The sequence below is a fragment of the Natator depressus genome, chromosome 2 (assembly GCF_965152275.1).
Source record: "Natator depressus isolate rNatDep1 chromosome 2, rNatDep2.hap1, whole genome shotgun sequence".
NCBI lineage: Eukaryota > Metazoa > Chordata > Testudines > Cheloniidae > Natator > Natator depressus.
The window spans coordinates 89,195,985-89,221,665 of record NC_134235.1 but is presented as its reverse complement, the minus strand read 5'-3'; the positions used below and the strand labels follow the sequence as shown (position 1 = coordinate 89,221,665).

General features: G+C 40.6%; 2 protein-coding genes across 7 annotated transcripts in view; one reads left to right on the top strand and one right to left on the bottom strand.

The window, feature by feature from the left end:
• The window catches only part of PTPN2 (protein tyrosine phosphatase non-receptor type 2), a 56,522-nt gene extending 51,717 nt beyond the window's left edge, over nt 1-4,805 (top strand). Inside the window, exon 10 of one of the 2 annotated variants that reach the window (XM_074944671.1) lies at nt 4,492-4,805. In XM_074944671.1, coding sequence (XP_074800772.1) covers nt 4,492-4,513 — 22 coding nt within the window. In that variant the 3' untranslated portion in view covers nt 4,514-4,805. The remainder of the gene's footprint in view (nt 1-4,491) is intronic. The other variant, XM_074944673.1, reaches the window with a different exon arrangement.
• PSMG2 (proteasome assembly chaperone 2) overlaps nt 1-25,681 on the bottom strand; it is a 37,960-nt gene that overhangs the window by 10,010 nt on the left and 2,269 nt on the right. Inside the window, exons 3-7 of one of the 5 annotated variants that reach the window (XM_074944675.1) lie at nt 21,237-21,295; nt 16,101-16,219; nt 12,936-13,109; nt 10,298-10,418; nt 9,466-9,569 (exon numbers count right to left, since the gene is read on the bottom strand). In XM_074944675.1, the coding sequence (XP_074800776.1) occupies nt 9,474-9,569; nt 10,298-10,418; nt 12,936-13,109; nt 16,101-16,219; nt 21,237-21,295 (569 nt within the window). In that variant the 3' untranslated portion in view covers nt 9,466-9,473. Of the gene's footprint in view, nt 1-6,370; nt 9,570-10,297; nt 10,419-12,935; nt 13,110-16,100; nt 16,220-21,236; nt 21,296-25,681 lie in introns of those variants that run through there. The other 4 variants (XM_074944678.1, XM_074944676.1, XM_074944674.1 and 1 more) reach the window with 4 other exon arrangements.

Genomic DNA, 25,681 nt, shown 5'->3' with positions numbered 1-25,681 from the left:
TTGACTTTCAGCAGCAAACTCCTTACACCTAAAATTGGTGCAGTTTAGACACAAATTAGATAAGTGATGTAAACTTATCACAGTCAGCATCTCAGGACTTTCACAGCAGGTACTTCTGAAACCAAACAGCAGATTGCTACCCAGAATAAAGTTGTTCATTTGTTAAATAAACAGGTACAAACTTTGTGTAACTGTATTTATATACTTTTAAAAATGGTATTCCACTGAATCGAGTAGATGGACCCTGAGCCATGAAGATTTAACGATTGAGGCTGTCTGGGTTTTAATTTACATGCCTGACATAAGCAATAAACAGCGTGATATCATTTACATTATTAATGCAAAGAAGTTATCCTTAAGTGTGTGTAGTGTACTATTGACATAGGCATCAACATTTTATATTCTTATGACCCAGGATAAATATATTTTATAACTGCATATTTAATCTTACTTTTTGTAGCGAACTGTACTTTTAAAAGCTTAGTTTGTACAAATTTATTTGACCAAAACAAAAAAATTTGATTTTGGAACTAAATGTAAAGCATAATTTGTGCACAGTGCATCCATTCCCCACATTTCAAGATTTTGAGACTTTGGATATGAGCAGCTAAGGTTCTGATGAAGCACTTTTCAGTTTCTCCTCTGTACACTGCATTCCTTTTATTTATTTATTTTTTTGTTTTTGCAGTTATTTAAAAAAGCTTGAAATTGCTTATGGGTTTTTTTAATAAAGCTATTTGCTAGCCCTAGACTTAGAGGCAAATTGTTAAACTGATTCATGGAAGCTGTATTCAGACTTCAGCTACTGTCTGACGCTCTAGTTTTGTTAAAGTTCTGACATTCCATTAAATATGTAATGTGATATTTTGTCTCATCTTACTGATTTTTTTTTTGAGTTTTATTCCGTGTAATAATAATAAATCTGTCACCTATCAATAATGGCACACTGAAGGTAACTTAAAACTGATTTAACTTCGTGAAAAACTTGTTTCAAACGTAATTGGAAGTATTAGCTACAGAATATAGATGAATATTATCAATTATTTGATAAGATGTTAACTGTCATGTAGTCTTAATTAAGGATGCCCGATCTATGTTAGTTGCCTAGCACCATAATAAACACAAATAGTTAACCACTTCATCAGGAATAGCAGATGAAGGAAGTACTTCTTTACCTTTAGATCACTTTGAGATGGATCATACACTTTTTTTGTACAAATAGTGCAAAGTTTATCTAATAGCTCTTTTCCCAGCTCCATTGTTAACTTCCTTCCCATTGTATAGGTTCCTTTATGCAGCTGTCAAACTCATTCTCCTCTAAGGAAGAAGGCTGTGTGGCCTAGTGGATAGAGCACTGGATAAGCATTCAGGAGACTTGAGTTCTATTCATGGCTCTGCCACTGGTCTGCTGAGTGACCTTGAACAAATCACCCTACCTCTCTGCCTCAGTTTCCAAATGTGTAAAATGGGGATAATGATATTGTGATCTCCTTAATAAAACATTTTGAAAGGTCTCCAGCCACCTGCAAGCTCAGTAGCAGGGGGTTAAACATGGGACCGAAACTGAGTTGCTATTTCATTGCACTGCAATTAGATGACTGAACAACATACACTTTTGAGGAGTGTCTCATAGCTGTGCAGTAGATTTACACAGGTAACTCCAGGTAGTGTGAATAGTGAATTCCCCTGGTGCTAGTAGAAGAATGAGACTTCAGATGGTTGAGTCTTACAGTGTTTAGAGCTGGGTTTCTTTAAGACTGCCATTAAAACAAGATTGCAACTGGTACTGGAGCCATGGCAGAGCCAAGATTTAGTAATTGCTTTGGCACTTAGAGTAAATTTTGGTTACTTGTTGTAAGTAGGTATTTTAAGGGTAATACAACGAAGTTCAGGAATGCTAAATTCAAGACCTTAAGCAATCTGGGGAGAGTGAAGATTTTGTGTTTAGGAAGGTCTTGTCCCAACAAATATCTTTTTTCTTTTTTTTAAACCTTCAGATGTTCGAACTCTAATCAACCCCTAGCCTAAAGCGAGTGCATTAGTCTGTCCATCATATATCGTACTCCTCAATCTGCCCATATTTCTTTCAATTAAAACTTTTAAGTGTTGTAAAGTGTCTTACAAACGACTGGGTTTCGTTTATGGGAAAATGTATGTAGTGCCATGAAGTACTATTATAAAAGTAAAATAAGATCTCCATATCTTAAAGTGCTTAAAGGAAAACAGTTAAAAACATCTCCAAGATAGATAATATCCCTTTCTCTGAAATTGCAAGTCTCCATTTATCTCCTGACTCAGCAGCAGGATTTTTCTAAGCCTTTTCTGCTTTCCTCTGATGACAAGCTCTAAATGTATCTTTTAAAGACCTTAATTTGAATTTTTACCTGACTTCATCTAAACTCTGTCTCCTACATTGCCCAGACCCCAAGAAGACTTGCTTGGGAATGTTCATGTGTGCTCACATTGTGTTCACTCCTTTCCACACCACAAAGTAGCATTTGTAAATGTATTTGGTAAATCATGGGTAAGCTGTGTTTGGTTGGCTTGGCTGCATCATTAACAACCAGGCTGCATCATTAACAACCAAGCTGTAACAATTTTTAAGGATCACACCAGTGACAGGCAAAAATATTTTAAACTACGATCTGCTGCAGTATGAGGTTGGGAAAGAAGCTTAGCATGAAGCCTTTTATCACATTCCAGGAAGGAACTTTGTGTAAAATCCTAGTTCCATTTAAAATAATGGCAAAATGCTCACTGACTTTTTAGTGGAGTTAGGATTTCCTCTTTTGTCTTTAGTTCATAGCACTTCACAGGAAGGTGTGCAAAATCTAGCCTGTGCATACTTCGTTGTTTCTATGGCAGTTAAGTTCATGAGCACATGAGACAACCGTCTTTACTTCTGAAATATTAAATCCTGATTGGGGCACTTGTTCTGAAATGTTGTTGAGCTTCTGATTCAAATCTTGACTGTGATCCTTTTTCCCCTGCATGTATTGTTTCCCAGAATAATTACAGATAATTGGAGCATAGTAGAACTTATTTTTTTAATTAGGTTACTTTAAAGCTGACATTCAGATGATTAGCTTCATATAAATCTCATTCACCTTTTAACGAGTAATCACTAACATACATGTGAATCTCTGTTATAAGTAGCACATTCTAGTTTTATAAGGATTGGAATAAGTTCTTATGGTTTTCTATTCAATTATATTTTTCTGGCAGGGGAAAATCTATTGTTTGCAATGGCACCACTTACTGTGTTGAGTGCCCCTCCATCTTTTAAATATTTTCCCCTTTACTTGTTGAGCAGGAGTTATCCAATAGCAATAATTAAATAGAGTCTAAAGTAAAGATTTGGAGAAATTACACGTGCATTTTAGGGAAATTTAATTTGCAAATGAAACTTACTTTAACTTAATTAAACCTTTGGAACATTACATGTTCCATTTCATTAACTGATGTATGTTTATTTTAACACTGTATTTTAAAAATATACAGTATAGTGCAAATGGACATTATAAAAAACGCAAGTGTGTGTGATGAGGGTGGGTATGAAAAAGCCTACATCGTCTCAAAGTATAAAAGAGGCCAATAAAATTATTTAGTGTACCTCTTCATTTATTAGACTTAAACGTCAGATTTTTGGATGACTACACAAGAAACTTATGTAAATTGATTGAGAGAACTCATGGGGAAAATTGTCATTGTGGACAAGTGATTTAAACTACAGGGTGGAATTTGGCAAAGTTTATAATTGTGTGATAGTCTTCCTGCCTTTTAAAGCTGTTTTTTTCATTGGCTTCAGCTCAGTCTCACTCTTGTGTACTGAAAATAAATGTGTTCAAAATATTTCATCTGTCTGAGTCTTTATTTGCATTAAAAGGCCTGATATGTGGAAAAATAAACCTTTTTAAACATGCTGTCAGTTAAGTTTAAGAAAAGATTACTGTGCTCTGGAAGAAATCAGTGTGGGTTTATGAATGTTGGTTCTTTTAATTTGTTTCTGGTCATATAGGCTTTGCTTTATTAAAAACGTTATAATTTTGGAATTCCCTCATTGGGACAAGTGAATTTAGACTTGGAATGTCATTTTGCTTTGAACTATACCTTCTAAAACAGGACTGGCATTCAGATTTCAAAGAGCAGTTATTGGGTCCTTGTCCAGCAAAATACTCAGAGTCCCACTGTAGTCAATGGGACTACTCACATGCTTAAAGTTAGGCATGGGCTTTAGTGACCTGCTGGACTGGGGATCTCCAGCGTGCATTTGCCTTATCTATAGTCTCTCTTCTGAAAAAGATTTGGCATTTCAAACAGTTTTACTACTGATAGTAGTGGAGTAATTTAGTCTGAGAAACAAATGTGAAAAATTGGAACAAATTATCAGTTTGGGGGTTTGCCTTATAATTATATGACTTCCGAGCCCTTAGTCTATTGATTTTTAGTCTTTACTGAATCGGTGACTTTGTTTTGCGTTGTATGTCGTAGGCCGAGACTGACTGACATCTAAACCTCCAAGACTTGTGAATATTCTACATCTATAAATTGCAAACTATTGACATGCAAGGCAAGATATGAACCCCTCTTCGGGAACAAAAGTGAGGTCTGATAAATACCAAGAAGGCCTCATAATTATCTGTTTACAACGTAAACTACATCCAGGGGATGAAGAACACCACCAGCATGCTACTTTGCGAAACAAAATAACTTGCTGTCTTTTGTGTTTTTTATAATGCCTGTATTAACTGTAGAAAGATGTAAAAGAAATAAACTAGAAAATACTTTGTACTGCCATTTTTATTGTATTTTTATATGTTTTTGGCAGCATTAAATATTTTTTTAAATTGACAACATACTGTTGTGTGCGCATTATGTTAGGGAAAACCTATTAAACAGTATTATAAGAAAATTGGGATTTATCTTGAGGTTTTCTTTTTCTTACCCAACTGGAAAATGACAAATTTGATGCTGAGTATTGAGGTAGCCTCCATTAGGAACTCTACCTCGTTTTCTAAATCTTGTTTTGTAAACATTCCAGTTAAATGAAAACAAGGATACTTGCTTCAGTAACTCTTTCCATGTTTGTTCTAAATACAAGATGCTCTGCAAAATCCAGTGCAAGAAAGTTGCCATATGATGATATGGTTTGATTTCCTTATTTGTCTATTTAAAATCTCAAACTTCTATTTCCCACAAGCATAACTGTTGCACTATGCCAATTACTGCCAATGGGAGTCTCTCTATAGCTTCAATGGGTTCATGCCTTTAAATTAATATTCTGTGTATATTGCTGAATTTACACCTTGATACTTGTGCAGTATGGTCAAGTTAACAATCACTGTAGAGAACAGAACTTTATTTCAGATGCCAAATTCAGAGAGAGTGTGCAAGATATGTGAATCTATTAGAGTTCAAAGGAACCTCAACAAAAATTATTGTAATAGCATTTATACTCAAGGACCAGAAGTGTAAATCAGGGTAGGCGTTTCTGTACCTTACACTGTCCCCTTAGTTGCTTTTCCTCATGCACCCTTCTCTTCTAGCCACTCGGAATATGTTAAATCAATTTAACTGACTCCCTCAAACCCATGTACTGATCTTGATTGTTTTAGCACTAATCCAAGGCCCTCTATTGTGTGGCAGACTGGACCTAAATTCTGCAGCAAGGTCCATGGATTCTGCAGTCCTCAGGAAATTCTGTGGCAGCCTCAGGTGAACTTAAAAATTGAGGGTTTTGTTGAATTAAAAAGGAAAGTCTACAAATCAATACTGAATAATGCTTTGTAAACTATTTTGATACTCCATTTATTTTGTGCTGTCCATACTTTTTTCAAGTTGTAGCAGACTTCTGTGTTGACAATATCTAACTGCACTTTGGAAGTAGTCAGGGGTGAGAAGGTGATGATGAAATTGGGCCTTAAGTGAGGAAGCATGTGAGGTATTTTGAGGTACGTATATCTAGTTGAATGTTTCTATTGAAGTGAGCCTCAGAGAAATAGTTAATGGTGGGTGTTGAGCCCCCAATTCAGGAAAGCATCCCTATTCAAGATAGCACTAAAGCATGTTTAATTGTCCTGAATTAAGGATGCTTTTCTGAATTGGGGCCTAAATTATAACTTTAGTTTTAGGCTTAATAATCTTTGAGATAACTATTCTTGTCTCAGAGCTATTGTTTCAGGCTGGGTGGAGACTTTTATTTACCTCAGTTCACACTCTGCTTACGTTTTCAAGGCTTTCTTTGCACTTATGAGGCTATAAATACTTGTTAAAATGAAAACTCAGATTCAAGAGCACACTTTTGCAGCATATCCCATGGCTGTGAACTGCATAGGGCCCACTTTAGACCACTTTACATATTTCTATATGTGATGACCCCCCCCCCATGACTTCCATGCATTTGAATCTCAACCATAACTTCATATTAATAGGGCTTTCAAAAACAGGTTAAATTAATGAATTGGATAATGAAGTAAACATGATTACAAGGTAGGATTCTTATAAGCCTACACATCTGAAAATCTGCACTTTATTTTTCATAGTTCCATTATCATGCTACTATAAATATTCATAATACTTTACCAATGAAGGAAATGCAGCTAGCTGTTTTTTGTGTGGCAATTTGGATACAGTCAGTTAAAATACACTCTGGTCCTAGTCCTATCATGGGGTAAGTACTTTACTTTCTTTTAAGGCCTTAATGCTGAACTTAAGCAGAGGCAGAAAAAAAAGTCTAGTTCTAAGAGTGAATTTGTTTTGGAAATTGATAAAATGTAGCTTACATGTTTGAGTTATCCAAACAGGAAACTAAAGGATTTTCTTACTAATTGTTTTTGTACTAAAGTAACTAAAAATTGTATACACAATCAGGCTGAGCCTAGTGGAGACATATCTAGGAAGACTGTCCCCCATATAGAATTGAGTAATCTCTTTTAAGCTCACACTCAGTTCTGCTGGGAATGATGTTGCTGCAGGGCCTCAACAAAGCAATCACTTTGATTCCCAGCAGCTGAAACTACTCAAAAGGCCCAGCTAAATACAGAAAGCTTTATATAAACAACTTTTTAAGAGGTCAAAATGAAACTGCATTGTACAAGGCACATAAAAGAGCTGGAAAAGGCCTGAGGTGATACCTTGTTTTTATGAAAAATTTTAACAATTATTCTGTGATCTTCAAATGCCTGTGTGAAAGTCGAGTGCTCTCCCTCAAATCCATATCATTCCCACTAAGTTCAGAGGGTACCCTACTGTATTTGTATGAGTAATAGGCCCCAGTCAAGGAGAGCCTTTGTGCTTTACAACTATCTAGTAAAACACTGCCTACTACCTCATTGCAGGAGCAGGGCCTAAATTTAAGCTACTAGGTGTAATAAATATGAAAGTAGTAGTGAGGGTAACCACTATATGGCTGTGACTTTCAGTTTGCAATTTGGTCTTCTAGATTTAAGAGATCTAAAAGGAGATAGAGCCACTGCAGTGGGACTATTCATAAATAAATGTACAGGATCAGGTCCCTTCTGCAGAGCTTTTCAGAAACAGTTTGTGGTACTAAAGGACCTCACTAAACTTGCTCCCCACAGGTAGCCTCTTGCACTCATTGAAGACCTATAACTATTTTCTTAATTATATGAATGTTAAGCCTTATGTCTTGTCCAAATTCCCAATCAGGTAACTGCATTCTGGATCCCTACATACTTGCAGCTTCAGTTAAATACAGTAGGTCAGATTCTAATCTGTTACACTGGTAACTCCACTCTCTTTATTCAAGTTACTCCAGGTCCCACCCCCAAGAACCAGGTCTCTAATCTAGCTCAGTGTTTTTCACTTTGATTTTGAATTCAATCCTGCAAGGGGTGAACCCTCTCACTAGGATCCAATGAAGTTCTTAAGTATGTGAGTACTATTGATTTAAATAGGACTATTTTTGTGCCTTCAATTAAGCAGATTGCTAAATACTCAAGTTGTGTCCCTCTTGCACCTTTACACAGTTAAGTCCTTAAACTTCTGTAATGTTCAGCTGGGCATGAGCTGCTCATTATAAAAGTTTGTTATAGCTAATTCAGTGACAGAAAAGCACTGTGAGTATATTTACATATATCCTGTTCTAAAATGGGAACTATAGAAAGCTGTGTAAACTTAAATATTTTTTTGCAACTTTTTAATCTGGCCACATTTCACTAAGCAACCATGACCCTGAAATGGGAAACAGACCTGTCCAGTAATACCAAGTTTGACAATCCCACAGTCTTCTCTAGTGACTGTACTTAGTCCTTTCTCTGAGCTGCATTGTCTTTTTGGATGCCATTACCGTTGATTCACTTCTTGGTTCAGAGCAACTTTATTTTCATTATTAATAAGATGCCACCTCAGTCATTCATGAATCCTTCCAGAGCAACCCTTTTTAATGCCCACATACTTTGTTTCTACTCTCTTTCTAAGCCCTGAGGCATCTCCCTTATGAAACATTTCTTTGTAGACTGATTTCCAGATAAATCTGAAAAGTCTGAGAAAAGTGAACTAACTTAAATCTTCAGACAATGTAATCTCAGCATTACAGTAATACCAATATGAAAATTAGTTATCAAAAGGTTCCTATGTGTAAGCCATAATTTACATCTGACAGTTTAGGATTACAATTTAAACAAGTGTTTCATATTCTTGGAGATTTAAAACAGAATTGATTTCAACAGCTACTTCTGAAGTGGTCTGAATATGTCCACAGTACAATCCATGTTCTTTTGTAATTAGTAATTTGAATTATGTTAGCCCTGTCAATCTTATTTATATACTGTAGTTGTGCAAAGCCCATCAAAATCTTAAATTTAAAGAAAAAATTTTTCAAGTTGAGGCATTTCTCTGGCAACAATCAAACTAGCTGTCATTAGTAAGGATTATCCACCTGGACAGTTTTAACTTTGGTCTCTCTGCAGCCCATGGGAACAGGTGGAGCATGTGCTGTCTCTTTTACAGTGCTGTGGAACAAAGTTAAAAGAACACAGTCCAGCTTGATAGGTCTTCTGTATAGCACCTGCACAGACACTTCAAGCAGTAGGAATCACTAGTGGCTTGCTCACTCAGACTGCCAGGAGAGAAGGAGTAGGCTCATAGGGTAAAGGGTCTCTGGCTTTAGGCTAGACTCACAAACTGATTGAGGAATGGGTAAGTTGGTTACCTTCATGGCAATGATAGGTGAGCAGGATATTTTAACTTGTGTGGTTAACTCTCTAAAAGAAAAAAAAAATTTTTCAAGTATTTTATTAGAAAAGAGTCACCAGAAGATATCAAAGAAACTTCTGTGCACACCACACAGTTCTTTGGTCAGAGTGAGACCTACATTAAATTTTGATACTCACATTGTATTAAAAGGAAATGTTTGCATAAATAGAGGATATTAATGTACATAAAGTTAAATGTTAGTCTTTAGAAGGAAGTTACAGATTTTATACAATTGATTTTTCAGAATACCAGACTAATCAGAAGAGTGCAGGTGGAAGGCCACTGCCAAAGAGTAATCTCCAAGAATGTGGTATTTTCCATTGTGAAGGAAGAGCTGGGGCATCACTGTTCTGCTGATTTAAGAACAAAATACATTTTCAAATTTTGGAATTACATTAACCACAGATGGCAAGTCTGCTTTTCCCATTTCCCCTCCCATTTGCAGCCAGGGGGATATTTAGTAACAAACAGCAGTCTGGTACAGCTCTAAGTACCTATAATCACTGTAGATGGTCTTGGAGCTACAGTAATTCCCCACTTAACATCCTCTTGCTTAACTGTGTTTCAATCTTGCATCCCTGCTCCATTACAGAACATGCTTGTTTAAAGTAATGCAACATTCTGCTATAACCTCATGTGGCTGCCCCCCTACCACCTCCTCACAGCCACCAGTGGACCCTGCGGATCAGCACCTTCCCCCGCTTGTGGAAATCAGGGGGTTGCAAGGTTATTGGGGTGGGGAGGGTGTTACAATATTGCCACCCTTACTTCTGCACTGCCTTCTTGAAATTTGATTTTTTAAAATTCTATGGCCATGAAATTGACCAAAATGGACCATGAATTTGGTAGGGCCCTACATCTTGGGTAGGAGTTTGCTTCCACTGATTGCAGGTGGAGCACATCCTTAAGTTTCCAGTAACCTTGGAACAAAAGGACAACACCTACTATGACATGCAACCTCAGCTGACAGGCTGTCAAGTTCATGAAAGTTCAGTTAAAAGGTGAAGGTGTCTAATTTTGAGCTGCTGAAATGAAAACAGTAAGAGCTAAAAGCAAAACCTTGAGCTGAAAGAGTACTTACTTCACTGTTAATTAGCTGGAGCCACTCATTAAGATAGTTAACGAGAGCCAGTGCATCAGGGATGTTGTCCCCCTCTGAGCAGAATTTCAACAGAACTGCCATTTCAATTCCATTTGAACAACTGGAACAGAAATTGGTCAGATTTTCAATTGGCACAATAATCAGTGGTGGGAAGCTTATTTAACATCAGGTTTGTGTCTTTTACATAAAAGGGAGTAGCCCACTGGTTTTTTAAAATAAAAAACATCCAAGTTGTGTGTGTGCCTTCTGATAGTCAACCAACTGGTCTTGGCTGGGGGGGGGGGAGGGGGGGGTGGCGCACAGACCCTATGCTGTGGGAGTACTACTCCACAGCTAGTTTGTTGTTTTAGTACTGCTACTTGGGCATTCATACAGATTCCTTTGATGCTGATGCTTAATCTCCATGTACTACAAACACTGAAAAGTGGAGTGGTTGGTTATATGCACACTGTCCCCACACTATGAAAGAAGGTAGGACTTAGATATGGGAAGCTAAATCAGGGAATAGCTGCTGGAAGCAGATGAACATAGGTGGAGGATAATTTACTGAAGGTAACAGGAAGGACATAGAAAGGCAATCTCAAGAGGAACAGAGTAAGACAAAGAAGAGGATTAGAATCTGGTTAAACAAGGAAAGGCCTGATGGGAGTATAACTTTACTGAGCTTACAAATACACATTCTTAGGATGGGTGTAGCTTGATATAAGGGACCAGGATAGAGCTCCAACTGATAGAATTTTTCTACTTTTCCCCCTCAGGATTATAATTATAATCCAGGTTGGAAGCTGCCTCCCTTAATATTTAGCCTAGGAATTTCACTGTAGTTTCAACATGAGGAGAAAACACCCACCATAGTGGGAGCTTCTATTAAAGTATTAGTAATTCAAACAGCAATCATTTCTAATGAGTGATTCATTACAAACACAATAATAAATATTTCCAACGTGGAATTACACTGTTTTCTAACCCAAGTTTTATTGTAACTAAACATTTCAGAAACTAGCAGACACGGACATTATTGTAACTAAACATTTCAGAAACTAGCAGACACGGACATTCTAGTCATTGGATAGAAGAATAACTAACTTACTTACTTAAACACCCTATAGGAAGAATGAGACACTCAATGAAATGTGTATTTGAACAACATTAAGTAAAAATAGCGTAGAAGACACTGCTCAAATAAGTTTCCCATTTGAAATGGCAAGTTCAAAAAGATATCAAGGTTTATCCTGAACTTAAGGGGGAAATGTTAAAAATGACATCTCCCCCACCCACCCCCATCCCCACCCAAAACAAAACCACCACACACAAATAGCTTAAACCCAATTCAAGTTTCAAGATTGGGAAAGTCATTAAAAGTAGTAGCCTGACAAAAGCAGAGACACTGAATCTTCAGCCTAAGCTTTGTGAAGCATGTGATATAGAGTATTTGGTGCATAAAATGTCAGACTGTCTTTCTGAGAGGCAGCACGGTGTACATAGACCTGTAGACTGGGAGTCAAGACATCTGGATGCTAGGCCCAGCTCTCCCACTGACTTGCTGTGTGAACTAGGTCAAATCACTTTACACCTGTTCCCATTTCATCCCTTGTCACATCAAATTTAGATTGTAAGCTTTTCAAGGCAGGGATTGTCTCTTACATTGTGTTTATACAGCACATAGTGCAATAGGGTCTAAATCTTGATAGGGGCTTCTATGTGCTTCCATGATCCAAATAATGCAAATAAAGGCCAGGATTTTTAACCCTAGTCAAGGCTAAAGTTCAGATGGGGTGAAAGGCAACATATGCTAAGGAAGTAATAAGTTCTTGTACCTGGCACAAAATAATTTAACACACTTCATTGCAAAAGTTGTTTAACTCAGTCAGCATGGTAAGTTTTATGGTCAAATTCTTGCAACGCAGACTTGCTTTTAACATAACCTTTTACCCAAATTCTTTTTTTTTTTTTTTTTTTTTTTTTTAAACACTGTCTGCTGGTCCTGAAGCCAAAAAAATCAAATTTTAGAATTTTATTCTCTAAAGATGGAGCATATCATTGGGAACCATTTCAATCATCATGAAAGCAAGTATCTTCACAGAAGCTGTTTAGCTCAACCTGTCTGTTATGGACCAAACAAACAAGCAAAGTTTTCTGGATCTTATTTTGACATCATAATAGATAATTTCTGCATTAATTTGGCTCTTAAATACGTTAAGACAAATCTTCTACCATACATACTTTAATCATCAAATAGGGTAAGTGTTTGTTACCATCTTGATTGCAGCCTCCCTCCTTTTCCCTTCCAACCCCGTCAAAAAAAATAAAAACATATGGAAGTCAGATTGTTAGCTACTGTGCTGCAGCTTTATTTTGCAAGAGTTTTTATAAGTCATGTAAATCCTCTCTCAATCATGGGTTTGTTCTGGGGATGACTGTCTCCTATTCTACTCCTACAGGTTTTTCCAAAGAATACCATTACTAATAATATACACAGCATCCCACAAAAAGACAATGAATGGTCATTTTTCCTGGGATCTGACTAAAGAAGCAAAAGTAGATTGTATCTGGGTAATAAAAACAGGAATTCTGACATCTTACTATGGTTCCGTTTAACATCAGCCAGCTCACCCACCTCTCATTGTATAATAATGTTGTGATGCCACCTCCAGGAATATGTAGTACCATTTCTGCATCGTTTACTCCTGGGTAAGCAGCCACTTTTTCCATCTCTTTCCAGTTTAGCCTCTGCATTAGATCTCCAGCTGTTTTCTGAATAGCAGGTGAGAGTAAGTATCGTAGTGGCGTACTGGAATAAATCATAAAACGCAAGAATACTGTAAATAGTTACATAGGTTACTTGTGTAAAAGGGTAATTGTAATCTTCTAGGGCCACAACCTGGAAATTAAAGAGCACAGGAATTGCTTTCTTCCACCAGTCAAACCCACAGGCTAATCTGAGGTTGCAAAACAAACTGATCAGCAATCTGCCACACCCAATGGTACATTTTGGAAGTAAATCATCTTCTAGTGCAGGGGGTGGGCAAACTACGGCCTGGGTCCAGCCCCTCAGGGCTTTGGATCCGGCCTGTGGGATTGCCACCCCCGTGGGCCCCGCACCACTCTCAGAAGCGGCCAGTATCACGTTCCTGCGGCCCAGGGGGGAAAGGGAGGAAGAGGGCTCCATGCATTGCCCTCACCTCCAGGCACCGCCCCCCGCAGCTCCTGTTGGCCAGGAACAGGGAACCATGGCCAACAGGAGCTTCGGGGGAGGGACCTGGAGGCATGGCAAGGGCAGTGCACAGAGCCCTGTGCCCACTCCCCCAGGGCTGCAGGGACATGGTGCTGGCCGCTTCCTGGCTCAGTACAGCATAGGGCCAGGGCAAACCCTGGTGTGTGCCGCTGCCATTATAGGTAAGTGGTGCTGGGCCAGAGCCCAAACCCCTCCTGCACCTTGCATGCCAACTCCCTGTCCTGAGCCCCCTGCCGCACCCCTCCTTCACCTCAACCCCCTGCCCTGAGCCCCTTCCTGCACCCCCTCCCGCACTCCCTCCTGCACCCCTGCCCCAGCCCTGCATGCACTTTCCCCACCCAGATGTGGCCCTTTGGCCAAAAAGTTTGCCCACCCCTGTTCTAGTGCCGACGTCAATTCCAATCAGGTGTGCGTGCGGGCCGTGTGCTCAGCAACCAGAAAATGTTTCCCCTAGGGGGTCACAGCTTCGTGGCGGTCAATATTGGGTCCTGCCGACCTGCCACCCACTCAGTTCCTTCTTGCCAGCTACTGACAGAGGGGTAGGAGAGTGGGTATTGAAATGGACATGAGCAACACATCTCAAAGAACAACAGTTATGAGAAGGTTAGTAACCGTTTTTTCTTCGAGTGATTGTTCATGTCAATTCCAATCAGGTGATTCCCAAGCCTCAACTTTGGACGCGAGTCGGAGCTTAAATGTTCACAGCACTGGAGCACTGCTCTACCAAAGCCTGCATCATCTCTGACCTGCTGGGTAACTGCACTCAGCACTCACCTTCCCCAGTTTCTTTCCATCAGTCTTCCTGATTAACCTGCTTCAAAACACGTATCCCCTTTGTGGGGTCTAATTTATTAAGTCTTTCCACAAAGTGTAACTCACTGTTAGCTGTGCCACTTTCACCCCACTGTGGGTCCATTTAAGAGTCCTAATCAGCTCTTGTCCTGGTTCAGAAGACATGTCCTGCTCAGTCCCCTTCCTAGAGCTGGCCTCCTAGAGCCAATCCCTGTATCTCTCCCAAAACACAGAAGCCCTTGCACTCCTTGTGGAACAGCATTTATACATCGAACAGTCATAGTTTCCCCTTATGACATGAGCCCCACGCTCTCCTCCTGGAGCTGGGTAATTCAGGTAGTTATTACTGCGCTCCTTAGGCCAGGAGTCCTCAGCTCTCCTCCTAGGAGCTGGCTTGTAGTTTAGCCAGCTGTAGGGCCTCAACCAGCTTCTCCTTCAACTGGCTCCTTCTCCCCAATCAGTTCTTCAACTCAGAATGTTCAACAGGCCAGTCTTTTCCTGCTGCTGTCTCCCTGCTATTAGGGAGGAGGCAGCAGTTATGCTGGTCTCCTTCTCCCAGTTCATCGGGTGAGACTACAGCAAAATCTCCTAGCTCCAGGCTCTTAAAGACAGTGACAGGACTTCCTCTCAAACGCCACACATTCCCTCACACACTTCCCCTCTATCTCTCCTCCGCGTTTTTTCTTAAATATTAATACACAGATATAGAACCTTTCAAAATTTTAAAGGGCCACACTACGATGGGATGGGCTGAACCCTAAGCAGCTAGTACCGTTAAGGTGCAGACCACCCCCATCAGACTGATAAACATTTATAGACCTCAAGACTTGTTTAACTGAAATGACAGTAGGTCTTCTACAAAAACAGTGATGTCATTTTTTAATCATGGATTGTGATCGCCCCCCAATCACTGAAAAATGTTTATTTTTAAAAGAATTATCACCACCCTGGCTTATCCGTAAGCTTAACGTTGCAATGTCCTGCTAATGTAAAAGAGCAGAAGCTTAAACTGATCACAAGTTAGCAATAACTAAAAATTATTTTGAGTCATCTATTATCCAAGCTGAAATGCGAAAACAAAGAGCCAGGATAAAGTGAGATGCAAACTAAAATTCATTTTTTACTATAACCTAAAAGCATCCCCTTACAGTTCTATTTCATACACATTAAGTAGGGCTGTCAATTAACTGAAGTTAATGCCTGCAATTAACAAAGCTAAGTTAACCTGTTAATTTTTTTAATGTGTTGATTGCATACCTGTGGATGGGGCAGGAGGCATCAGCAGCAGGGGGCCAAAGCCTCATCCGCAGCTTCCCAGGCTGCAGTCCCAGCCCCATGCTCCAAGAGTGGCTAGAGCCCTGAAGGGGACTGAAGCCCTGAGTCCTGCATCAGGCTGAAGCCCCAAGGAGGGGCTTGAAGCCTCGAGCTCTAAGTTCCACACTGCCAGGAAGGCTAAAGCCCCGAGCAGGGCTGAAACCTAGAACCCCCAGTCCTGGCCCTATATTTGAAAATATAAAAAACCCAAAAAATATTTGAATGTTGATTTGAAATCAACAGTTTGATTGCAACTGTGATTAATTACACAATTTTTTTTAATTGCTTGACAGCCCTAATATTAAGTTTGCACAACACATACACACAGAACTAAGCAAAATACTTAAAGTAACGGGACCTATGCTAAATGGAAACATGTCAGTTAACTTTATGGAAAAGAACAGGAAGATTAAATTCCTTAAAGCACGCATACGAACATACCCATGAAGCTGCTGATCATCACGCTGATATGCATGGCTGCTTGACAGAAGAATGACTTTGGCACATCTACTGCTTTTCACCCAAGAAAGGAGTGTTTGACAAAATGACCTATACTTGTTCTTTATACCAACATGGAGGAGAAGAAGCAGAATGATAGATTAGGTATTTAAGAAATAATAAAAAGCTACAATTTTTATGGTTTGTAATGCATTTAATATTTAGGGATGATGTAAGATCATGTTCATTTAATTAAAACTAGATTTTCCTCATAGAATCATAGAATATCAGGGTTGGAAGGGACCTCAGGAGGCCATCCAGTCCAACCCCCCGCTCAAAGCAGGACCAATCCCCAACTAAATCATCTCAGCCAGGGCTTTGTCAAGCATGACCTTAAAAATATCTAAGGAAGGAGATTCCACCACCTCCCTAGGTAACGCATTCCAGTGTTTCACCACCCTCCCAGTGAAAAAGTTTTTCCTAATATCCAACCTAAACCTCCCCCACTGCAACTTGAGACCATTACTCCTTGTTCTGTCATCTGCTACCACTGAGAACAGTCTAGATCCATCCTCTTTGGAACCCCCTTTCAGGTAGTTGAAAGCAGCTACCAAATCCCCCCTCCTTCTTCTCTTCCGTAGACTAAACAATCCCAGTTCCCACAGCCTCTCCTCATAAGTCATGTGTTCCAGTCCCCTAATCATTTTTGTTGCCCTCCGCTGGACCTTTTCCAATTTTTCCACATTGTTTTTGTAATGTGGGGCCCAAAACTGGACACAGTACTCCAAATGAGGCCTCACCAATGTCGAATAGAGGGGAACGATCACGTCCCTCGATTTGCTGGCAATGCCCCTACTTATACATCACAAAATGCCATTGGCCTTCTTGGCAACAAGGGCACACTGTTGACTCATATCCAGCTTCTCGTCCACTGTAACCCCAGGTCCTTTTCTGCAGAACTGCTGCCGAGCCATTCGGTCCCTAGTCTGTAGCGGTGCATGGGATTCTTCCATCCTAAGTGCAAGACTCTGCACTTGTCCTTGTTGAACCTCATCAGATTTCTTTTGGCCCAATCCTCTAATTTGTCTAGGTCCCTCTGTATCCTATCCCTACCCTCCAGCGTATCTACCTCTCTTCCCAATTTAGTGTCATCTGCAAACTTGCTGAGGGTGCAATCCACAGCATCCTCCAGATCATTTATGAAGATATTGAACAAAACTGGACCCAGGACTGACCTTGGGGCACTCCACTTGATACCGGCTGCCGACTAGACATGGAGCCATTGATCACTACCCATTGAGCCCGACAATCTAGCCAACTTTCTATCTACCTTATAGTCCATTCATCCAGCCCATACTTCTTTAACTTGCTGGCAAGAATACTGTGGGACACCGTGTCAAAAGCTTTGCTAAAGTCAAGGAACAACACGTCCACCACTTTCCCCTCATCCACAGAGCCAGTTATCTCGTCATAGAAGGCAATTTGATTAGTCAGGCATGACTTGCCCTTGGTGAATCCATGCTGACTGTTCCTGATCACTTTCCTCTCCTCTAAGAGGTTCAGAATTGATTCCTTGAGGACCTGCTCCATGATTTTTCCAGGGACTGAGGTGAGGCTGACTGGCCTGTACTTCCCAGGATCCTCCTCCTCCCCTTTTTTAAACATGGGCACTACATTAGCCTTTTTCCAGTCGTCCGGAACTTCCCCCGATCGCCATGAGTTTTCAAAGATAATGGCCAATGGCTCTGCAATCACATCCGCCAACTCCTTTACCACTCTCGGATGCAGCGCATCCGGCCCCATGGACTTGTGCTCGTCCAGCTTTTCTAAATAATCCCGAACCACTTTTCTCCACAGAGGGCTGGTCACCTCCTCCCCATGCTGCCCAGTGCAGTAGTCTGGGAGCTGACTTTGTTCGTGAAGACAGAGGCAAAAAAAGCACCGAGTACATTAGCTTTTTCCACATCCTCTGACACTAGGTTGCCTCCCTCATTCAGTAAGGGGCCCACACTTCCCTTGACTTTCTTCTTGTTGCTAACATACCTGAAGAAACCCTTCTTGTTACTGTTAACATCTGTTGCTAGCTGCAACTCCAGGTGTGATTTGGCCTTCCTGATTTCACTCCTGCATGCCCGAGCAATATTTTTATACTCTTCCCTGGTCATTTGTCCAATCTTCCACTTCTTGTAAGCTTCTTTTTTGTGTTTAAGATCAGCAAGGATTTCACTGTGAAGCCAAGCTGGTCACCTGCCATATTTACTATTCTTTCTAAACATCGGGATGGTTTGTCCCTGTAACCTCAATAAGGATTCTTTAGAATACAGCCAACTCTCCTGGACTCCTTTCCCCCTCATGTTATTCTCCCAGAGAATCCTGCCCATCAGTTCCCTGAGGGACTCAAAGTCTGCTTTTCTGAAGTCCAGGGTCTGTATTCTGCTGCTCTCCTTTCTTCCCTGTGTCAGGATCCTGAACTCGACCACCTCATGCCTGTTAAGTCTTTATTTTAGATGAAGGGTTTTAAATGGAAGGTTAAGAATGGAACCAAGCTTAACTACAATGCTTATGATTATGAATCAGGTCAACATTTACCAGCTATTTTCATACACTAGTATCTAAAAGTCTGATCCAGCTCCTAGTGGACGTTACACCCCATATTCTTCATAGAAATACGGTCATGATATGAATATGGCATAACAGATATATTTTATGCAAGATGGCTCATTTAAGATATTATTGGAAAGGTTATAATTTACTGAATGTGATTATCCATTTTGTATGCATGTATCATTTCTGTATCTAAAGTTAGTCAATATTCCTATGTAACAATTACAACTGTGTGTGTATTTGGGAGACACCCACCAGGCAACTGGCCATCACAGGAAGAAACAATAAGATTGTGAGGATACGAATCTCTCCCCTTCCTGAGAGGCATCCTGGGACATAGCTGTGACACCATGACACAGGTCAGGTGGTCCTGTCACCTGATACAAAAAACACCTTGGATACTGCTGGCACTTTTCTTCTGTAGCGGGATGGGGATCAAACAAAGGTTTCTCAACTTAGGTAAATCCTTTTTAAGGCTGGGGAGGAGGTTAATCTAAACTCTCTTCCACTGCCTACGTAAGAAGTAAGACCGCTAAAAGTACATGAAGGGACAAAGGAACTAACCCGAGGGGAAAGACAGGGGTGAGTCAGACCGAGAAAGGTCTAGTCTGTAAGAAGAAATAACTGGAACGCTAAGCTAGAGAAACTCTGCAAATAGCCTAAAATATTTAGGGTGAGAAATTACTTCTTGAAACCACTCTCTAAGATCTTAAGCTTAATATGCGTGTTTTGTTTTATTTGCTCAGTAATCTGCTTTGTTCTGTTTGCTATCCCTTATAATCACTTAAAATCTGCATTTTATAGTTAATAAATTTGTTTTGTTTATTATTAAACCCAGTTTGTGCAATTTTTAACTGGGGGGGGGAGGCAAGAAGTTATAAATATCTTTCTTCACATTCAGGGAGAGGGTAAATTTTTATGAGCTTGCGCTGTGCAGATTTTTCTATACAGTGCAAAAGTATTATACAGCGTGGGTTTATTCCCCAAAAGGGATATGCATGTGAGTGCTGGGTGGATCCTCTCCCACAGAGCTGACTTCCCTTTGTGTCTGCAGATGGGTGTGGCCCTACTTAGGAGTGTGCACCTAATTCACCAAACAGGGAGAGGGAATCCATGCTGGTGGAGCAGGAGGGGCTCAGTGAAACCCCAGTACATCAGGTGGCATCCAAAACCAACCCATCACAAATCTACTACAGCTAGATTGTAAATGTTGAACGTTTTTAAGAACCCACACACTTGAACTAGCCAAAAAACTGTGCTCAGTTACTCTGGTGTGGTAAATGCTGGCTTTAATGACAATCACTCTCTCTACATAGCAAGTATACAACAATATGAATTCCTCCTCATTTCACATTATAACCTCAGTTCTGAGATAGATGAAGAATACTGAGAAACAACTGAGTCATTCTGATAGCAGAAATAAATTTTAGAGATAAACAGCACAAATGTGCACTAATTATAAATAAGACTGCGAGTTTCTCACGGAGGTCATGGATCCCAGGACTTTCCAGGACTTCTGCAGCAGCCAGTGCTGCTGGCCTGGGGGCCATCTGAGCAGCTCAGGCAGCCCCAGGGCCAGCTGCACTGGCCACTGCTGGGGCAGTCTCAGGCCACCGCACCCGCCTCCCCCAGCAGCAGCGGTAGTTTAGGAGGGGGACTCAGGGCTGGGGTGCAGAAGGGGGTGAGGGCTCTTACCAGCGCTTACCTTGGCAGTGCTCCCCGGAAATGGCAACATCCCTCAGCTCCTAGGTGGAGGTGTGGCGAGGGGACTCTGCCCTGAGCGCCAGCTCCGTAACTCCCATTGGCCACAGTTCCTGGCCAATGGGAGCTGTGGAGCTGGAGCTCAGGGCGGAGGCAGCACACAGAGCTGCCTGGCCATGCCTCTGCCTAAGAGCAGAGGGAGGAGGATGTTGCCTCTTCCGGGGAGGCCCAGAGCCAGATAGGGAGCCTGCTAGCCCCCCTAAGATTTAGTCAGGGGTATATAGTACAAATCATGGGCAGGACATGGGCCGTGAATTTTTGTTTAAAGATACCTGTGACTAAAATGTAGCCTTAATTATAAGGAGATATTTTCCCAGAATAAATGGATTAAATAGTGCCAGTATCCTAGTGACAACTAAATATACACATCATCATGTACCTATCAGTATGATTAAGTCCAATTTGGCTTTTCTCAGTAGTCCACAACCAGAGTTTAATTCAAACAGTAGAGATGCAATTAGGTAATTAATGGCAATTGTCAACTGTATTTGTTTAATAAGCAACTTACTAGTTACAACAGTTCAGAAAGATTTTGATTCCAACCTATTTCCCATTATTTTATATATTTGCTGGATAGAAGCCTTGCCAGAAACAATTTTTAGATTCATTTTAAAGTGATTTTTCTGTACTGGAAACTTTCTCCAGCTATAGTTACTTTTGGATTTATTTCATAAAATGGTTAACATGAATCTTGACTGCTAAAGAATTTGGATATGTACATTTTCTGATTCAGCTTTCAATAGATACAGTGAGAACAACCAATAATATACATACCTTTACAAATGGTGATCTGATCTGGAGAACCACAAGCTTTTTAGAAGGTAAAGAATACACTGCAAAAAAAACAAAAAGTTGTGTAAGGAGAAAACAAGTGCATAATGTAGAGTTAGACGTGTCCAGATTAATATGATTTATAACAGTCGATAAAAAAGGATATTCTAAATAAAAATTTAAATCAGATTTGATTTAAATTAAAGACGTAAATAGAAAAAGGTATTTAAAATTATATTAATCATTGTTAAAGCCTAAATTTAGTATAATTTATTAAAATTATTAAAACTAAATAAAAATATTCAATGATTTATTACAAATAAATTCACTATTCAATACATTTGGCACTGGAGTTTTAAATAAAGTCAAACCACTGAACTGGTGGAAGTTATTAGCTAAGGATTTGGAATCAGAATTTGGTGAAAAGTAAGTGAGCTTTTGACAGCAGTAGCCTCTTCCAAGGGGGCCAAGTTGCACGAAGGAGTCATAGGTTGTCCTCAATAGATTATTCTTCCAGGCAACAATTTTTTTTCATGAATCCTGTGATTCAAGTCACTCAGATGAAGGATGTGGGTGTTCTTTCCTTGCAGACCTGTATTCAATTAATTCAGTTTCCCAAATATGTCAGTGACATAAGCACATCTTCCCTTGGTCACACAGAAAACCAAGTTCATCCTTTTTGCAGTCTGTTGCTCAGATTCACAGCTCATCTCTCTGTTCAAAAAAAATCATCCAAATACTTTATCTCCTGACAGCCAAAGAGCTTCACTGTGGAACACCACAACATCATGATCAGACCCCATTTCTTCATCAAGTTTTGCCAACAGATATGTAGTTCATAATAGCGGAGATCAGCTGCAAATCACCACATCGCTCTGGACTCAGAGCTTTAGCTACCAGTTGTTCTCGGAGACTGTTGCAGAGACTCCATACAGCAGATGGAGCAACTTTCTTTACCAAGGCATGCAGACCTGCTGTGTGTTCTGCCACAGACAAAGCTCCCATCTGTGCAAAAGCCCACAATGTAGTCACACAATATATTTTTGTCTTACACGTAGCCCCAGAGGACACTGAACATTTCTTGTGCCATCTCATGACTGGGAAGAGGGAGACAGAACACAGTGACTTTGAGAATTGCACCTTCCCATGTGTATATTTCACTAAAATCAAGAAATGTGCATCACCACCCTCAGTGCTCACATCAACTTGAAGAGCAAAAAGCATGTGTGTTTTTCAGATGCTCAACCAGCGTGTTTTCCTGATCTGCTGCTATCACTTCAATCCTTCGCTTCACTGTGTTGTTGGAGAGTGGTATGGCTTTGAGCTTATTTGCCTTAGTTTCCCAACATATTACCTTCACCTTATTGATTGCAGTTGGCAAAAATCAAAATCTCCCCCATTGTGTGAGGCTTCTTGGACTGTGTGATATGGTAATTCACCTCAAATGGTGCTTTCTGAGCTTATTCAGAGACGGACATGGCTCTCTTGAATGCCACTTGTTGACGCAAAAGTTCTTTTTTCCAGCACTGGAAAAGCTACCTTGTTTTTTTTTTTTATGCTCCTAGTGAAGGGTTTCCAAGTGTCATTTAACTTTATTAGGGATCGTGCTTTCACTAGATAACACTGTGTGATATAGCAGGCATTTTGGCCTTTCTTTGTTCTTCACCAAAATTCTGGTGAAGCTATAATCAAAGAAAGCTTCATCATATTTGCAAGCACATTTCTTGGACTCCTGTTTTTTGTTCATAACAGCAACACTAGAGTCACTGCTTGAGGCTGAGCCAGGTATTCAGTGTAAAAATGAGTCCATTGTGCCTCTTATCACAAAAAAGAAGAACAAAAAAAGAGGAATTCACTGTTAAGCAAAGGAGGCCAGGATTTAAGAAGGCCCTGTGTGGTGATCCCAGGGCAATAGAGAAACAGTGACTTACAATGACTGAGTGCCAAGAGAGTACTCGGCTTGCCATAAAGGAAGGTATGGGCCCTGCCTTATGGACCTTACAAGCCACTGCAGAGTCCTATCTCAGAAAAGGCTAGCATAGGCTCCCACCAGCTCAAGCACAGAGGATGCTCTGTTGATAAGGCTGCTGCCCACAGTTAAGGATCTTCTGCATTCAGGTCCCTCAGCTGGATGCTTGCACAGCTGGATGATGCAAATGGCCAAATTGGCATCTGCACAACCAACGTGTCTGGATCTGCTCCACAAATGCCAGGAGGCTGTTTTGATTTACCAAATGGTGGCCTTCACATAATGTGACCTCACAAGCACCATGTGTGGAAGGTGATGCCATGAGGAGGCTGCCATTTTGTAGATCGAAGTGACAGCCTCCTGGTGCAGCATTCATGGACCAGGTATGGAAACACTAGGGGCAGACATCATCTCATGAGCCAAATCTGGCCAACTGAACCCATAACTCATCTGCTGATGGTATGACCCCATTTGGGGGTGCAAACCATAGTTTGGAAACCATTGCTCTTGTGGATGGGAAGGTGGTAGCGACAGCCACCGCAGACGGTAATTACAAAGAAACATGCTTCAAACATGATTGAAGAGGAACAAATGCTACTCAAAAAGACTCTTCAACCACTTATTGAAGAAGTGGAACTGTGGGATATGGATGCAGTTTTTAGCAGTCCTGTCCACAGAAATAAATCTCAGCCCATATCCTTAAAAGCTGCAAAAGACATGGAACTATCCAAAGCAGAAGAAAGCACTGATGTCAACAGTAATACTAAGACTGTCTGCAACTGCTACATTTTTACAGAAAAGCATTTTGTCCTGCAGTACATCGGCATTTCAAGAATCCAAAGCTGCTGCCAAACCTAACCAAAAAAATATTGCATGACCTGTACTGCTTTAAGTGGTGCACTGGTGGTTGCAGTGACTTCAGCACCACCAAGTATTTAGGTAAGCAAGTGGGGCACAAGGCTGCCATTTTAATCGCAAAGCCTCATGTAGGAGTGCTTGGGTGAAAGGCAGGTTTCCAACATATTCATGATAACTGTTCAGCATATGCATAATCTATCACTGCAAGTGGCTGTTGGTTTAACAATTCATTCCAAAATCCGTAACAAATTCCTAGTGCACCTGATAAGTACAAGTTACCCATGGTACCACAATCAATGTTTGAATGTGACGGAACAATGCATATGTGCCAAGCAAAAAGCAAACTAATGTGCATTCTGCATGTTGTTCCTCACCCAGCACCTGAAAACGTGACCAGTACCTTTTGCCAGCAGAGGCCTTTCAGCATAGCAATCACAGACGGTGTGGCTGACGTACAAGCCCTTGACAAACCAGAAACCATTGACAAATCAGGAATACCTGCTGAGATTTGGCTGAACATTTCATTATGAGGTTACAGAGAAAATACTTGACCTATGACCAAGTCCACCTTGCGTTTGACACATATGCAGAGAAATCAATTAAAAATCTTATCAGATAGAAGAGCCTCCAAGGTATTGCACCTATCCAGTACATAAATCGTCTCCAATGTCAAGCTGAAGACGCTACCATCTCATATTTACACGAAGGCTGAGTTAACTGCATGCCTTGCAGGAAAAAACACTCCAGTAGGCAAAGAATTGCTCAAAAAATATCACACCGTGTACCGAAACTGCTGCCTGGCAGTGTTCTGAGGCTTTTCTTCATAGTTCCCACACAGAAGCAGACACTAAAATTATCTTGAATGCCATCAGTGCCACAAAAAGAGATGCTACTAAACTCTGGATTTTTGCACAAAGCAAATGTTCTCTCTGAGAGACTCTGCCCAATACTTCCACAAGAGTCTGGTTTTTGAGCCTGCTGCTAGGGAAGAAAATTCTTGTATATCCCTCAGAGATATCTTTCTCTCACTCAGACCATTAAAAGCTGCCACACTGCCAGGTTCCCACTCTTTCAGGATGCGGCACTACTTAAAGGTTGTCTGGAAACACCACATTATCTTACTGGAAGGCATTTAATTCAGCTGCTTAAGAACTCTCTCTTCCCTCTGTAGGTTCTCAGAACAGCTGAGACAGTCACTAATGAGGTCAAACACACTGGAGGTGTTCATATGCCAAATTTACCATTTGAAGACCAACATTACAACACTTGCAGAACTACACTGGTGGATGTTTTCCAAGAAGCAGACAAACGGAGAAAAATTGCCACCAACAAGGGCTGCACTTATACCTGCTACCAAGAGGGAAAATTGTCAAGCAATGGAATGGCTCTGGGATGATCAAGCACATACACAATTATCCTCTCCTATTGGGCCTGGACAGGCCTCATAGGATGCACTGATTGTTCCAGATGTGTGTGAAATACTATGCGCGCTTGATCCTTTAACTAATCAAATGCTTGTCTGAAAAGGCCAGATGCTCAGCAGCCTGCTTTGTACAGAGATGTGGAAGTGTGGTGCAGACAAGAATGAGCATGACAATATACCCAGCAGTGGTGCTCGAGA